Genomic DNA, 16,241 nt, shown 5'->3' on the forward strand with positions numbered 1-16,241 from the left:
TATGTTGGTGCACAGTTACCATTTCAGTGTTTGCGATGATCTGAGGCGGTCAACGAATTCAGAATCGGTCATAAAAACTGATAACATAATCATAGTCATGCTTAATAATGACAAGAGGGCGTCAAAGGCTCTGCACCCAGCTCATGCATGATTCAACGGGCATTCCATACCAACGCTACATTGTTTCATGCTGTGGTCTTTCTCTTTATCTTTTAGACACACTTCCATCTGAATACCTGCTTGTCAAACTGCATCATATCTCAACTGTTTAACGGTTATTGTTTTTGTTCGTGATTGAGATGATATAGGCTGTGGTTGGGATGTAACGTGTACTTGTAACATATATTTTATTTGATGTCATGCCGCTTTATACTTCAGAGGGAAATGTGTTTCTTTTTAGTCCATTGCATTTATCTGACAACTTTAGTTATTTTGCAGCATAATAATTTAGCCCATCATGTTGTATAAGTTAAATCATATATGTTTTGTAGCCTATATGTTAAATAAAAGAGACAATATATAAATATATACATTTATTTAAAAAAAACATAAGCCCAGCTCCCCTTTGGCCAACATAAAGTGCGAATTATAGATGCATCAGTTATAATGACGCAGGAATACAATACTAGTGAAATAATCACAAGGATCATTTTTTTTTTTACATTACTTTGACTTTTGATGCATTTTGCTGATCATACTTACATGTTGCAGATACTTATATTTTACATGCAGGACTTTTACTTGTAATACAAGTATCATAAAAGTACATGAAGTTATAGGATCTGACAACACATTCTGAATACGTCTATTTGACAAAAGATATAATGAAAGTCTCCGGAAACTCAGTCTCACACACACACACACACACACACACACACACTCCAACTTGTACACGTTTTATACTTTCACATGTGACTTTGAGGAACTGTTTTGGAAAAGCACGAACATAATGTGTTCACAATCGGTCAGAAACAGCTCATTTCCACAGCTCTTATGTTCACACTCCATAACACTGCACATTGAATATGTGACCATAAGCAACGCGGCCTCCGCTAACACAACTATAATGACAAGAGTGAAGTTGAGTTTAGCTGACCCTCACTCATGACCTACAAAGGGACACATGACTATCTATAACGGTGCTTGAGCCGCTGATTGCGTGCGCGTGTGAGCGGCGTGTAATCACGGAGTCCAATTTTGTGTTAAATAAAGAAGCTGAACATCGTTATTCTGGAATCAAGTTTCCAGCCGTGACAGTCTCCCGTCCGCTGGACTCATCACATGTAGCACAATACACAAAGACGTAAAAAATCTCTCTGAGAGCAGCAGATGACAAAATAACACATGAATATTAACACTCAACACTTACGCGTGATGGTCAGTATGGTTATCGGAGATATAGAAATATATCTTTATTTCCTTCAAAGGCACAATACGAACAACTAGATTGCAGTTCGTGACTATTTCATAAACTACCATCAGCCATGTCAGTAAGCAAAAAAAAGCATATGGAAGTTGAATTTGAGCATTGTTATGGGGGAAATATCGGGCACAGTTATGTTTGGTATAACTGCAGTCATATTGAGTTTACCTCATTATAACAGCGAAAGACGAATTCGCTGCTATACGACATGTGACATGCTAAATTAGGTTAAAGGGGGATGTGGCCTTTGGAATGTAGAGGAATGTATTTCCTAAAGTTGGCAGTAATTGTTTCTTTTGTTTTCTTCTGTAAATTATGACGAACTAAGACTGCTCCTTTGCTCCATCGATTCTAATGGGCTCCTCTTTTGTGCAAATGTGGGACGTGTTGCTGAGATGTTGAGGCTTTAATATATTTAACTGTTAAAAGAAGAGTGATTTTTTTTTGTTAGTGATTCGTTTAAAAAAGGATGGAAAGTTGTAGTTTGTATTATCATTGATTAAAAACTGCCCCCTGGACTTTTAGATGTGCTGTCTTGCCAACATGCTCTAGCTGGAGATGAGTTGCTGTATCGGAGACCAAAAGAACAATATCGCCCTCTAGCGGTCGCATCTACTTTTCCAATGAATCCTACTGGTCCAGCAGAGGTAAACAGATTGTGTTTAGACTTGCATAATTCACGGATTTGCCATTAGCTTTAAATAGCGCAGTTTAAAAAATATATGTATATTTATTAATTGTCTCCAATTTAAGAACAATTTAAAATGATCAAGATCTATTTTGTTTCAAGTGGTGCAGCCTGTATGATGTCAAATTAGTACACATTGGTTTTACATTTCAATAAGAAATAAGAAGTATAAAACTGCGTCGGAGACCAGTACAAGTGAAGTTGTTTCCCATCAGTGTGAAGTGCAGTATAGGAATAAACGTGACCATTAAGGTGGGGGTGATTTCCTCTAAAACAATTCATCGACCAGACACCCTAGAAAAGTGTCTACATTCTGTTGGTCAGCAACAGACACCAATGCCTCAGAAAAAGGGGGTTTCAAAGGAGAGTATAATTACTGGCCAGGGCCATAAACTCATTTAGGCCAGACGTCTAGCCATTTCTATAGCTTTATTGGACCGCGGCTCTTCCTGCTTTAAAGTAATTATTCATACAAGTTGGACAATAAATTGGAAATCCACCGCAACACCTCTCGCAATCGTAAAGACTTTATGACTGTTCTTCAACGTTTCACCATCGCACTGTTAAAAGTGAAATTTAACAAACAAAATGTAACCTCTTAGAATTAAAGAGCGATTGAATCAATTTAATTTAATTTGTTGGCAGCAAGGAAATTGTAAATACAGTGACACGCTGACTATGGGTTGAACTGCGTGTCCTATTGTTAAAATTGTGCGGCTAATAGACATTAGCCGCCCAATAGTCGTACTGAAAATGAAAAAGCTCAGGGGGATATTTTCGATATAACAAAAGTGCTAATTGCGGAAAGGAAATAAGCCATCAGTATAGCCATTAAACGCACAGAGAACGTGTTAAATACATTAAAGGAAATGTTAATAATAGGTGTATGTTGGAGTCAAATGGAACATTTGCAAAAGCAAAATGCACGCCTTTGTTTTTCCTTCACACATATTAGGGAGACAATTTCAAGGTAAAAATGTGGGTCAATGCAGGATTTAGTGTATCTCCGTGTGTGTGTGTGTGTGTGTGTGTGTGTTGTGTGTGTGTGTGTGTGTGTGTGTGTGTGTGTGTGTGTGTGTGTGTGCCGACAACAGACAGCAGTCGTGCAGCTTGAAAATGTTTTTTATATACAACTCCAAATTCTTAACAACCATAAGCATTACACATATACACGGTTCCTGCAGACAATGGAGGCTCAACAAATCTGACAAACCTGCTATTGCGGTTGAGTGAAAGGCAAAACTGAAAATATCAGATGAATCAGTATTTGTCCAGTCTGAATGTCACAAAGACACATTCCTGCATATGCGACGTCGAGGCCAACACGCAATATTACTCTATAGGGTCTACAAAAAATGGCTACCGATGCTCCTACCAAAATCAATTTAATTGTTCAGATGGCTTCCTTGGTATACAAATGTGTCAAAGGGCAGTGATTTTCATAGCAGCTCTCTGCCGCTCCTCTCCCGGTTCATCTTCTTCATTTTCATCCTCCGGTTCTGGAACCAGATCTTCACTTGTCTCTCGGTTAAAGTGAGTATGCGGGCCACTTCAAAGCGTCGGTCTCTGGTCAAATACATGTTGAAGAGGAACTCCTTCTCCAGCTCTAAAGTCTGATATTTGGTGTACGGGCATCGCTTCTTTCTCGTAGAGCGTGCGTGAATCCAGTTTGCTGCGGGGTTGTCTGGAAAAACAGATACAAGTAAAACACACGTGATGAGGACGTTTATCGTTTTAAACGTCACTATATTATTATTATTATTAGTATTATCAAATTGAGCTTCAGGAAGTTGGGAGGACACATGCGGTGTATAGGAATTCAAAAGCAAAATGACACATGGTTTAATTTGATAAACAATGCACACATATTGCTATTTAGGGACATGTTTTCTGTAATTATACTGGCAGGAAAGAAAATAACATCCATATCTATCCACCTCGGGTAAAATCTCATCCAAAAGGAGCAGCGTGTTTCTATTTGGGGTGTCCTTGTGAACAACTGTAATAACCCGAGCAGGGCGGGTTTCTCCCCTTCCCGAGCCGAGCAATAGTAGCCTACGAGACACTTTTATAGGTTAGTAAAACCTCCAGTTGTACACACAGCTCGTACAGTTCTTAAGGTTGTAAATCAGGTCGGGCTATTTCGTTTACTTACTCGGGTCCAGTTGTTGTTTCTCCTCTCTGGGCTCGCTGTGGATCGAAAGTTCACTTCCACTGTGCTCCTTGGTCGCTTTTTCCTGACACTCCGATACTCCACACGCGAATTCTCCGGCGAGCGGCCGAGCTTCTTCTTCCTGCCGGTCGCACTCTGTCGCTTTCGGTGGCGAGACCTCCGGCTTTGTTCCGTACGAGCGGCCGCTGGAGTGAAATCCGGCGAACGAAACGTGGTTGGAGATGGGGTCCATCCAGGAGCGGACGCCCACATATCTGCCGTCCGAGGCGGGGAGGTGAGCCTGGTGGTGGTGATGGTGGTGCATGTACGGATGATAAATCCCCTGCGGGTGAACCGAGGGCCAAGACGAGGAGAAAACGGCGGACTTTGGTGCAAAATGGCAAGAGGAGAAGTCGGCGTTGTCCCCGGCACCTGACGGCCTCGGGGTCACCGTGTGCGGAGCCTGAATAAAGCGAGCCCCGTACGCATCCTCCGGCTCCTGGCCCATGATAGCGTCCACATAGCAGTTACTGAGAGTGCCACTGGAAGACATTTTTTGATCTCCTTCCTATCATATAATAAGGGTTGAACTGTTACGGGAAGCGTCCCTCTATGAACAATCATAGTATTTTTGCTGGCCTGCATCTACAGGGATTGGTTACATGGATCACGTGGTCATATTTACCAATACAGCGAGTAAATCAATCCTGCCCTGGCTCTCTTTTCTCCGTCAGATTTAATTTAGAACCATCAGATGTGACTGGGGGAGAAAATCACTCAAATGAATACAACGGTGTTGTTTTTTTATTTTTTTTTATTTTGTTCCGTTTCATGTGCGGTGGTGGCTGCAGGACGCTGCAACAATACATGCAGCTAAAAAAAAAAAAAAAGGGAATCAGACACATTCATCTGCACACACACCGTCTTAACGTTGGAAAAAACTATCTTAATGTTGGAGAAAAGTCTCCTAATATCATCCTGATACCCCCAATGCTTGTAAAATGCTTTATAGACTTACGGAGTCCTCGTAAAATAGATGTAATAACATGCTGTAAAATAACAGAAGCCACTTCCGTTCACAATGCGGTGTATTCTTGGTTATTATACGACGACTAAACACTTGTCTGGGTTTGCTTAGATTTTAAATGTTAAACCGGAAACGGCATTTGTGAAATTATTGTATTCATTCAAAGGAGGGCAATAAATGTCTTTATGCATCTATAAATGTTTTATGAGGTGCGTGTGATTATGCATGCCGTCAATAAAAGAAACTGAAAAATAGGCTTGGAGAAGTCCGTCTGTGTGTTGCTGTCTGAAAGGTGTGAGCTCCTTTAAAAATATACGTCTACATCTCGCCTTGTTGTTGTTGTTGCAGACATTAATGTTTTGAGCTTCTCTTAAAAAAAAAGGAGTTGGTTGACCTTCAAATATGTTCAAGATCTAGGTCACATCCACAGACTGGATCAGACTGACAGTGGCACGTCATTTCATCACCGATGATCCACAAATAGGAAGTTATTATGTACAATGAACGTTATTCTCTATAATTAAAAGTTATTATGTGCAATGGAAATAAATCCAACGTGGCTAACGGGGCCTGTGTGGCACAGGAGGAAGGAAGGGCCGAGTCTCGTGGGTGAAGCTGTGCTGGACTCTAACACAACACGTCTCATAGTCATTATAGGATGCTAGTTTAGTCACAATCTGAACTGAGAATCCAAACAACACGTTTATTCCACGACCTCCGCCTCTTTGCGTCGCTCTGCTGCAGAAAGGTTGAGACGTATTGATTTTTTTTTTGTGTGTGTGTGTGTGCTTAATTTCACAAATATCAGTGTCTAATTGTCAGTGTGTCTTCGGGGAGCTAGAATGTCTTTAAAAACATATAGTTTTTTTATTTTAGTTTTTTTAATAGTTGGCAAACTATTGTATAATAACAACTAAAAAAACGCATGTATTCAAACTGGCAGCCCACGAACTGAACATTTGAATTTAAGTCAAATGAGAAACGTATATTTGAAACATTTTTGGAACACAAATTCTTATTTTTGCAGTAAAGTGCAACAGGCTCGTTTAGAAAATGTGTCCTTTTTTTAATCGTTCCTCTTAAGCAGTTTGCAGCAAACAAGTGTAAACAATGGCGCATTTCGACAGTGAATAGCAATGCACCTGAAGTAATAGATAAGATACTTTAGATAGCACATTTAGAAAGAACAAACACAAAACAAGGTTATTTGACAATTTATTGCAATTACATGCACACACATGCAATAAATTCACGAGATTGACATTGTTTTCCGCCATAGAAACATTTCACTGTTGAACAAATGGCTTGCAATTATACTGTAAAACAAATGTTGCACTATAACACGACAATAAATGTGCTTCCGTGACTGAAAATAACAACTCAACAACAATAGAACATTCACGTCTACTGGCTAAAAGCGAAGACATATACTTCTCCAATAATTTAAGACCAAAAAGTACCCTGTGATAAAATAAAACAAATACTCGACGAATTGTCTTACATAGTCACAGTTTCGTTGAAATTGAAGATGCACGTCTGGTGCCACTAAAGCATCAAACTGAATATGAGAGGGAATAAAAGACAGCCAACTACGGATATGCATGCACGCTCACGAAAAGGTGAGATTTGAGGTGAGTTCACGGATGCGGTTTTCTCTGTTCATTTTCTTCAGTTTCATCCTGCGGTTCTGAAACCAGATCTTGACCTGCCTGTCGGTCAGGTTGACGCCCCTGCTGATCTCTAGGCGGCGCTCTCGGGTCAGATACATATTGAAGAGAAACTCCTTCTCCAACTCCAAGGTCTGGTGCTTTGTGTAGGGACATCTTTTCTTTCTCCCACTCTTTGCAGTTAACCAGTTGCTTCTCGGCGGGTCGCAGCCTGCAAAAGAGATTCAAACAGCATTCAGTATTTCAGAGATCCAGCTTGGACAAACTCACCTGCTGTGTTGGATTTTACCTCTGGGAAATAACTCATATTATAAATGTTTTCCCAGAATAAATAACACGCAGGGCATGTTATTAGTCACGTACCATTAATAAAATAGAAATAAAATGAAACCCCCAACTCATCAAACCACGCACAGAAACACATCTTTACACAGCTTGATATATGACGAGAGACTAGTAATTATACAAAAGCTGTAAATGTATTAACAATGTTTGATTACATTGTTAAAATGATCAACTTTAAATAAAACATCTAACTAATGTTGTCATGTTTTAAAGACACAGACTCTCAACTATCCTGAATTACACTGCTGCAAAATGCACACATTTTAGAAGCTCCATGGAGTGATTCAATGTTGCATGTATGCAACAATATGGCAACCATTTCAGGTTCTGAAACCCCTGCAATATGGCCAAATATAAGACAACAGAGTGAAATGTTTTTTTAGACGCACCATATTTGAATTTAAATATCTGGAAAAAAGAGGGACACATGCTGCATGGTAAAAGCCCTCTCTGTTGCCCATTACTGCAACCCGAGAAAGACTGTCATTAAACATTACGACTTTAGGGTTGTTTGTGTTTTATACTTGGTTTTATGGTGCTGGAGCCTTCTCAGCACTGCAGCGACACAAGATGAAAAGCTTTCATGGTAGCCAACCCACCTTTCCCTTCCTTCTGTTGCAGCTCCGGGCTGGACACAGAGCCGTCCGTATTGCACTTTTTCTCCCCGGAGCTGGACTTGAGATCCGGGCTTTCTACGGGGACCGGTGTCCTTGAGGTCTCGTGGGTTTGTGGGACGTCCTCGCTTTTCTTTTCCACCTCTGCAACATTTGAAGGCGCAGATGAGGGCTGCGGTTTCGGCGTGACCCGGCTGAGCTGCGTCAGTGTTTGGTTTGGACTCGGCGGCTCGTGGCAGAAGCTTTCCTGATGTTTCCCATTCGCATAAGTTTGACTCAGTCTGAAATAGCCCGGAACCGGGATCTCGGGACCATCGACCGGACACGATTCGGAAATAACGTTAGAATATACAGGGAGCTCTGTGGAGCTGACTTTGTGTACTCTCTTATCGGAGTACATGCAGCAGTTACTCTCCTCCTTTATGCTCTGTGAAAATGTACAGTTTGACGGCTGCATTCTGCAGGGTCTATTCGGATCAGTCCAGTTATCTATTTGAGGTATGTACGAGTGGACATTCATGCCCATATTTTGGTGGTTGACCTCCCCTCTTTTGCCGAAAGACGGCAGGAGTCCACAGGTTTGCATTCCGTAAGTTCCCATGTCTGAGGTGGACGGCATATACATGTTGCTGCTGGAGTAAAAGCTGTCCGACCTGCAAGCACCAATTAAAGAGTCCACTAAAAATGTATTTGCCGCAGAAGAGCTACTGGGAAAAGACATTTTGGGGGGTTAAGATCTTTAGAGGGGAGAGATGTCCTTTGTAAGATGACATATCTAGGAAAAAACAATCTCCGCGTAAGTCAGGATGCCTCCCGACCACATGACAAGCCCACCAATGAGATTTGAAAATGGCCTTGAGACGCAGCCTCCTCTCCCTGCGCGCACACACACACACCTGCGCACACACACACACACACACTGGAACTGCGGATGCAGACGTGGTCAACAGCGACACCTACAACACGGACTTGAAATTGGTTCATGGGCTGTTCAACTGAACTGAAACAATCGCATTAACCAAAAGAAGGAGAAAAAAAAGACGATTTGAGTTGCATCCGAAAATAGTCCACCTTTATGTTACATCGTGTGTAACAACTAAAACTCAATTAAATGTTTTCAATGAGTTAATTGCTTCAAAGGATATGCGTGTCTTTGTGTGAGAGACACGAGTGTGTGTGCGTGTGCGTGTGTGTGTGTGTGTGTGTGTGGGCGTGCGTGTACAATGCTGCTTATATGGCGCATAGGGGATAACTGCAGACCATCTAAAAGAATGTAACCATCTCTACTAAGTATTTTTGCATATATAGTTTACAGTTTTGGATATCGTTGTATTGCAATAATAATGATAACAGCCATCACACACATTGTTTGCTCTGTCGAGCTTTCATTATTTCTTTTATTCCTTGCATTGTTTTTTTCTCCCTGATGATGTCTTTCAGTTTAACAGCACCAAACTATTCAATGTAAGGACAACGGCCATTTAGATTTCCATATGTCAGCATGAAAATAAAGAATCTGGAAGGCAACATGTTTTCACCATTCACACATTTAAATTGATAAGCTAGAAGCTCACATGCATGTGCGAAGGTCAACATCATAACCCTGCAAGGATGTATATACGATTCAAATAAATTTCACTTAAAACTGATAGAAAACTGGTCCTTTATTATTTGCACATATTATTGAGCACAATATATTGACATTTTTCACAGATAGTATCGATCTTCAAAATAAACCCCTGGTGGTGAACAGCCTGAGGATTATTCTACTCAGGGCTCCATTGTTTTAGTCTGCGAGGAAGTCAAATGCAAATGTGTTCAACAGTGCCTGTTAAACTCAGGGGGAAATAAAACAATTACCTGAAAATATCCACTGACTTAAAATAGGCCACACATATCAACGACCCTACAAGTATTTTGCAAATGAACAATGTAGTCAATGCAGCTTGAAATAAGGACATCTTTGGTATTTATGTGAAAAGCTTTAAATAGTCCTTAAACTTATTTGAGAGGTTGTGTAGATCCGCCTGGAAGGCTTTTAGATATTTACATTTGGTGGTAAATAAACAAATAGTAGACTATGCAAATCATGAACATCACAGGATTCACAAACAACAAATAAAAGGCTCGTTAACACAAATGTGATCACTGAAGTGCAATAAATTCATCGTTATACATTCGGTTATTTCAATGATAGAAAATAAAACCTTTAGTCTAACAGATAACAGAAAAAATGACACCATTTTTGTTTTAATAATCATAATTAAAATAATGCAATTTATTTAATTATAATGTTGATTTAGTTTGCATATCATGTGACACACTGGACTGAAAAAAAACTTTAATATGGAATATATTCTTTAAGTATAATCAACAATTTATATAGCAAAAAATGTAGACTTCACAAGTACCGTAAAAGTGGAAAACAAATTGCACCTCGGGTTATAGTAATAACAACAATAATAATGCTAAAAGCAACCATAATAATAATAATAATAATAAGGCAAATATTAGAAGATCCATAAATTCCAAACATAACGGTAGAGCATATACAAAGTAAAACGTAGAGCTTGAGGGTAGAGAGTTAAAAATGACACCGATATGGTTATTATCATCATCATTATTTAGGTCAGGCAAAAACGTCGTCCTTTCTTTGCGGTAACTTTTATTTTTTTCAGAAGCAAATAGCTACTCGCAGATAATGGATAATATAATAACGGTTATACAGCTGCAACAGGAAAGGTGAAGCACATTACGTCAATAATCCCCCACAATGCTAGAATATGGAGTTAGGGACACATTGCAATGGTGTAAAATGTGGTGCGGCCTTCAGGTAAACATCAAAGTATTTGAGAGATGCAAGTGGCAAAGACACGGAGTAAAATTATATGCATTTAGTTTGATCTTTCCAAACACTTGAACATGACTTGTAAATGTACTTGCCGTCTAGAAGACACGGGAGTTACTGAGTTAAACTGGGCACTAAGTGAAATATATATATATATATATATATATAATAAACATTATATATTAAGATTAACTTGGCTCATTTTCTTGAAGAATCATAGCCTGTACTGTCAAATGGTTTGATACAGAAATAGGTGCTTTTGGACAAATAAAAAATGCAGGCCTGTAATCGGTTGAAAACACTAAACAATGCACACATGGGTGCAGTTGGAATTAAAACTAAAATGTAAACAAAACCTGTGTTGAACGGATTATTATTTCTCCACTGAATGATTTTGATGCCGGTTAGAAGACATATTTGGCTGAGTTCTGCGTCTCCACTTGCAACCAAAGCTGCAAGTCTGCCCTCATGTGGATACACTGGGACTACCTACACAGTTGGTAGTGTAATTTCACTGTAGGAGATGATGACAACCCAATTAAACGCTTAATGAAACCCCAGTTTTCTACAGCCTTTTGGCGAAATAACCGTGGATGTGATGAACCACAAATGAAATAAACATTAAGCAACTATTTTTGGTTTTCTGAAGGAAAAAAAAAGGGGGCTGCGATTGTTTCTGCATCGAAGCGAAAATAATCACATGAACGATCAAGAAAGTGACTGTTTGTGTGGCATGAATACGTTTATTTATTCCGTTCCTTTGATTACAAAAAAAACAAACAGATATACAACACACTGCTGAGGTAAAGCAGCATGTGGAACTGCACAAAGAAGGACACGTTTCACCCGCATTAAGTCGAGATGGAAACGCGCTGTTTTCAACAACAATTATAAATCTTTCACCTCTGCAGCAATTTTAGAGGCGTATAAGCCACATTTCGCCTATTGAGAATTATAGAAAATTAGATCAATTTAAAAATGACTTAACCTTTGTTATGGCGGTCCTTTTTTATAATATCCTCCATTTTATCCCAGCTACATTACAAGTGCCTATAGATGTCAAAAGGAGCTAAACATGGACGGGATGGGCAGAAATCTGTTGAATTCTCTAAAAGTGTGTAACTTTGAGACAGGAAGGGCCATCAGAGCTCTTGTGGTCTGGGGGTTGGAACAGCAAAGTCCAATAGCCCCCTATTTAGACATTTACAGCTGCGTTTATTATACTGTCTAGACGGTTCAAGGTTTAGTAAACAATCTAGTGTTTAAAAGTAGAGGAAATAACACCGCATACAGGCCTGCAAGCGCTACATTTATCATATGATGAATCTTGAGGAAAATCCCCCTTTGCCCGTGTTATGTTATGTTATGTGGACTTGGTTAAGTTCATGTGACAAGTTTCGTGACTATGATACAACATTTGTCGTGTCTACTTTATTTCACACCACAACGTGCATTACATGCGTCTTATAAAAGGGACATTACACAAGGAAGAAGCCTACATATATTTGATATAAATAATATGGAAAGCACAGCACGCACTTTGTTGGGATTTTGGTTGCCAATAACACGAAAATATATGAACACAAATAAATAATGCAGAAATCAAGAAAATTTGTTTTCCAAATGCTAGAATTATGTAAAAAAAAAAAAAGAAGAAAAAAAAGACTATATATGAAGATTCAAATAGGCCGAAGGGACCAGTCTATAAAACACGTGTGTATAGCTCCTATTGTACTGTGTGTGTGTGTGTGTGTGTGTGTGTGTGTGTGTGTGTGTGTGTGTGTGTGTGTGCGTGCGTGCGTGCGTATGTGTGTGCGTGCGTGTGTGTGTGTGTGCGTGTGTGTGTGTGTGTGGTGTGTGTGTGTGTGTGCGTGTGTGTGTGTGTGTGTGTGCGTGTGTGTGTGTGTGTGTGTGTGTCTGTGTGTGTGTGTGTGTGCGTGTGTGTGTGTACAACTATGTCATGGTATCAGAATAAAGGATTCCCAGTGAAATACTGTAGCCGGTCGCGGTTCAGCTTCTTCTCTTTCATCCTCCTGTTCTGAAACCAAATCTTCACCTGCCGGTCGGACAAGTTTAACATCCTGGACAGCTGAAGCCGCTTCTCTTTGTTAATGTACACGTTGAAGAAAAACTCTCGTTCAAGTTCTCGGATCTGGTATTTGGTGTAAGGGCACCTCTTCTTCCTGGATTTGGTTGATGAAGCTGCACAGCAGAAGACAACGGGAAAAAAATTGAAGATCAAGTTCTAAAATTAAGACTATAATTATAGTTAACAGGTTGAAGGTCACATTTATTTATATAATTATTAATTTCTCCACAAAGGGAACACACGACGAGAGAAAGAAAAACAGCGGGTTTTCCATTAAAATGAGCTGAACATATAGGGCAGTATATGCAGGTATGCATTCCCTAAAGTATTGTAATACCTGCATAGCATTAACTCTAAACCAATTAAATACACTTTAATACAAATATATTCTTGATTGTGTTAGTACAAATCCCTTCCAGCCACACATGGCTTGTTATCAGACACAAGGCAATCGTTATAGGGTTTACTTAACGTGTCCCATTGTAAATACGTTTACAACCGTAAACCAAATCTTATAGGGATATAAACGCTTTTGCATGCTTATAAAGAGTCACATAACCCTGGACGGTCTCGGTGGTTGACTCGCTGCAGTTCAGACAGTCTATTGCTTCACGTGCACATCTTACGTCCAAGACAAAGAGGGAAATACTCACTCTGTTGGTTGTTGTTCTTGTCGCCGCAGTTGGAGGATGAGTCCTCGTCGGCGCTCGCGCTCGGGTCAGCTTTGTCCTGCTCGAGTTTGGTTAAAGCCTGATTGTTATTCGCAGGATCCGTGGGAGCAGCAGAGTCTGTCTTTTGTTTGGGGAGCTCCGCGTTGGGCTTGTCCGAGTTAGGGTTGTCCAAGAACTGGTCGAAGACTTGGGGCAGAACCCCATTTCGGCCAGCACCGTTGAAGAAATTGCACGGCGAGCTCGTCCCCCCGTGGTGCCCGTACAAAGACTCGTTTTTGAATATCACATCCGCCCTGCTGCTGGAGGACTGGATCAAGTCCCGGTGCATTATCTCGTCCGTTGAGTAGTAAGACCCGTAATTGCCCCTGTAGTGCCATTTGCTCGGATGGTCCAGTCCATAATCCCTGAAAGCGACTTCTCGGACAGGTTGGACTTGGGCTATGTTGGGGGAATAGGGGAAATTAATCTGACACGAAGTAGTCTGCGGTAAAAAGGAGGAGACTGATGTAAAATCTGGCGTCGAAACGTAATAAGTACAGCTAGGTAAATACATATTTGACGCACAGCTGCGATCATCGTATTCCGTCATATCTCTTCTTCCCCGTTTCCTCTTTGCAACAGAGGAGATGAATTGGCAGCTCGTCTGTGTTCAACTTTGTCCATCTATAGCACCACAGGCGCGTGGAAAGACCCCGCCAGGGAGAAAAAATCGGAAACGTAGGCAGACCTGCAATACATCTTGATCGATTCTTGAGGTAATTGTGTCATGTGATCCAGCTAAGGAATTACCATACATCAATATCAGTCATTAAAAACTGACCGGAGAAACTCATGTGAGCGCATGCAAGAGAGTCTATTGGCTCCCTGGCTGCATGAGGCAACTCCTCTCCAGCCTTCTTTGCCCTATAGCTCTAGGAAAAATTAATTTGTGAACCACTGCTGGAATATTTAATTGAAAGCTTTACAGCTCCATCGTCATTGTATAATGACATGTAATAACCTTCGCACGCGCGCGAATGTGCGCACTTTGGAGTACACAACGTGTGTTTATAGCAACAGTTAGGTTGGAAACGTTGAAGTTCAGCGCCGCATTTAAAGCAGAGCTGCAGGAAAATGGCACCAAGGACATCGTGCACGCACTTTCGCTGCACAGTGAAACCACAAGCCTTTGTGATTCACAAGCACTCATTAAGTCACGTTTTATGCAAATACATTTGAGGGTCCATTGCGTATAATCACTGCGCACCACAATGGTTGGAGGACATTTAGATACACAACGGGGACATATTTAAAGTCATTGTCAGATACAATTGTCTTGGCCTGCAGCGTGGGGGCAAGCAGGCACCACAAAAGAAATAACGAGACCACAAATTGACTTTACTTTTACACATTATTGTTTCCATTCCACTGCAAACAAACACGAGTGACTCAACTTCGAACTGTTTGTCTTAGAATGGTGAAACCTTATTATGCTGCTTGCTTTTTCATTTGTGCAGCTTAATAAATACTAAAAAATGCAGATAACGAGCGTGAAAAACAACCTAAACGTCCCACAATGCTACTGCAAAATTCGGGGAAGCGGATTCTGGATGGCACAAAAAGCATATAGGCATATAATCGCGAGCATATAAATCACTGAGCACATTCAGCATGGCCAAGTCCAAAACAACTGGCTTTGACCGTCTGTGGTCTAGGTGATGTCCACCAAGCATTGAGCAACAAGCCTCTGCACCCACATCATTTTATTGCACGAAGGGAGCCATGCCTGCAGAGTTTAGGCCCCTCTTCTCGGAGATCCACGGAGTTTAAAACACTGGTGAACGGATACGCGTCTTCTAGCCTCCGTTCATATTTGGGGTTTGCGTTTGTGAGTATGGTTTTATTTTCACACAAGAAAATAGTAAAGAGTATAGAAAAAAATGTTGAAAGACAATCAAGTACTTCATAGTTTGTCCAAATGATGGACCTGGAACACATAAGTACCATCCACATTGTGCATATAGACACGCAGCTGTATTGAAGGCCAGTATTGTAGTCAGAGGACAATTGGACTGTTCAGTACTTTAAGCCTGAAGGTCACGCGCAACGTGGAAATAGCCCTAAGGCGACTGGGTTTATTGTTATTGGGGGTAAAATCAGCCCTGTGGTCCGGTGCTCTGCTTTTCAACCTTTACCACACTTCACGTTGAAACCCTGCAGGCAGTTAACGCCATGCAAGCCAAACCAAGTTCGTATTTATTTATATATATATTTTTAAAGTAGGATGACAATTGAACATTTCTTAGATTAATTTATCCGGAGGTTCAAGTTTGAAGATTGCAAATACACATATTTAGACATCACCAACCATCAACAGTTCTGCAGTGAAATGTTAAAAAATGTAACACAAATTTGCTAATAGTTTTCTACCAACCTGTTGCTTATCACGTGTGCTACTCTTTCTTTATAGTGTGGCTTTTATTCTCTTCAATTATATGTTTGCTGTGAATAATTTTGAAATGTGGATACCATAAGTATTAATAGTATTATTAATATTACTATATTATTATTATTATTATTATTATTATTTCACGATCTATTCGGCCCTTTTGGATTAAAATATGGTGTGATTTGCTTTGCCTGACTCGTGGTTTATGCGTTCAGCAAAAACAATCGCTCACATGTTCACCTCAATATTTTTACATTTCCATAGTCCACCCTAATTAAAAGTTCATGGG

General features: G+C 40.3%; 3 protein-coding genes across 3 annotated transcripts; all 3 read right to left on the reverse strand.

Annotated features, from left to right (window-relative positions):
* Nucleotides 1-3,219: 3,219 nt before the first annotated feature.
* On the reverse strand, nt 3,220-4,876 carry hoxd9a (homeobox D9a). The gene is made up of 2 exons (XM_034561562.1): nt 4,267-4,876; nt 3,220-3,795 (listed from the first exon to the last, which is right to left on the reverse strand). The coding sequence occupies exons 1-2, from the start codon at nt 4,814-4,816 to the stop codon at nt 3,551-3,553; spliced, it is 795 nt and encodes a 264-aa protein (XP_034417453.1). The 5' UTR covers nt 4,817-4,876; the 3' UTR covers nt 3,220-3,550.
* A 2,023-nt stretch (nt 4,877-6,899) lies between these two features.
* Nucleotides 6,900-8,637, reverse strand: hoxd10a (homeobox D10a). The gene is made up of 2 exons (XM_034561956.1): nt 7,902-8,637; nt 6,900-7,168 (listed from the first exon to the last, which is right to left on the reverse strand). The coding sequence occupies exons 1-2, from the start codon at nt 8,635-8,637 to the stop codon at nt 6,900-6,902; spliced, it is 1,005 nt and encodes a 334-aa protein (XP_034417847.1).
* A 4,093-nt stretch (nt 8,638-12,730) lies between these two features.
* On the reverse strand, nt 12,731-14,077 carry hoxd11a (homeobox D11a). The gene is made up of 2 exons (XM_034561935.1): nt 13,480-14,077; nt 12,731-12,966 (listed from the first exon to the last, which is right to left on the reverse strand). The coding sequence occupies exons 1-2, from the start codon at nt 14,075-14,077 to the stop codon at nt 12,731-12,733; spliced, it is 834 nt and encodes a 277-aa protein (XP_034417826.1).
* Between the last annotated feature and the right edge of the window lie 2,164 nt (nt 14,078-16,241).

Source organism: Cyclopterus lumpus, chromosome 21 (assembly GCF_009769545.1).
Source record: "Cyclopterus lumpus isolate fCycLum1 chromosome 21, fCycLum1.pri, whole genome shotgun sequence".
NCBI lineage: Eukaryota > Metazoa > Chordata > Actinopteri > Perciformes > Cyclopteridae > Cyclopterus > Cyclopterus lumpus.

Bases quoted from the DNA above. Each gene is read 5' to 3' on its own strand.
- hoxd9a (XM_034561562.1), bottom strand. From the start codon at position 4,816: ATGTCTTCCAGTGGCACTCTCAGTAACTGCTATGTGGACGCTATCATG. The intron at 3,796-4,266 runs GTAAGTAAACGA...CTGTTTTTCCAG, and splicing joins GAAACAACAACTGGACCCGA to ACAACCCCGCAGCAAACTGG.
- hoxd10a (XM_034561956.1), bottom strand. From the start codon at position 8,637: ATGTCTTTTCCCAGTAGCTCTTCTGCGGCAAATACATTTTTAGTGGAC. The intron at 7,169-7,901 runs GTGGGTTGGCTA...TCTCTTTTGCAG, and splicing joins GCAACAGAAGGAAGGGAAAG to GCTGCGACCCGCCGAGAAGC.
- hoxd11a (XM_034561935.1), bottom strand. From the start codon at position 14,077: ATGTATTTACCTAGCTGTACTTATTACGTTTCGACGCCAGATTTTACA. The intron at 12,967-13,479 runs GTAAGATGTGCA...TCTGCTGTGCAG, and splicing joins TTTCCCTCTTTGTCTTGGAC to CTTCATCAACCAAATCCAGG.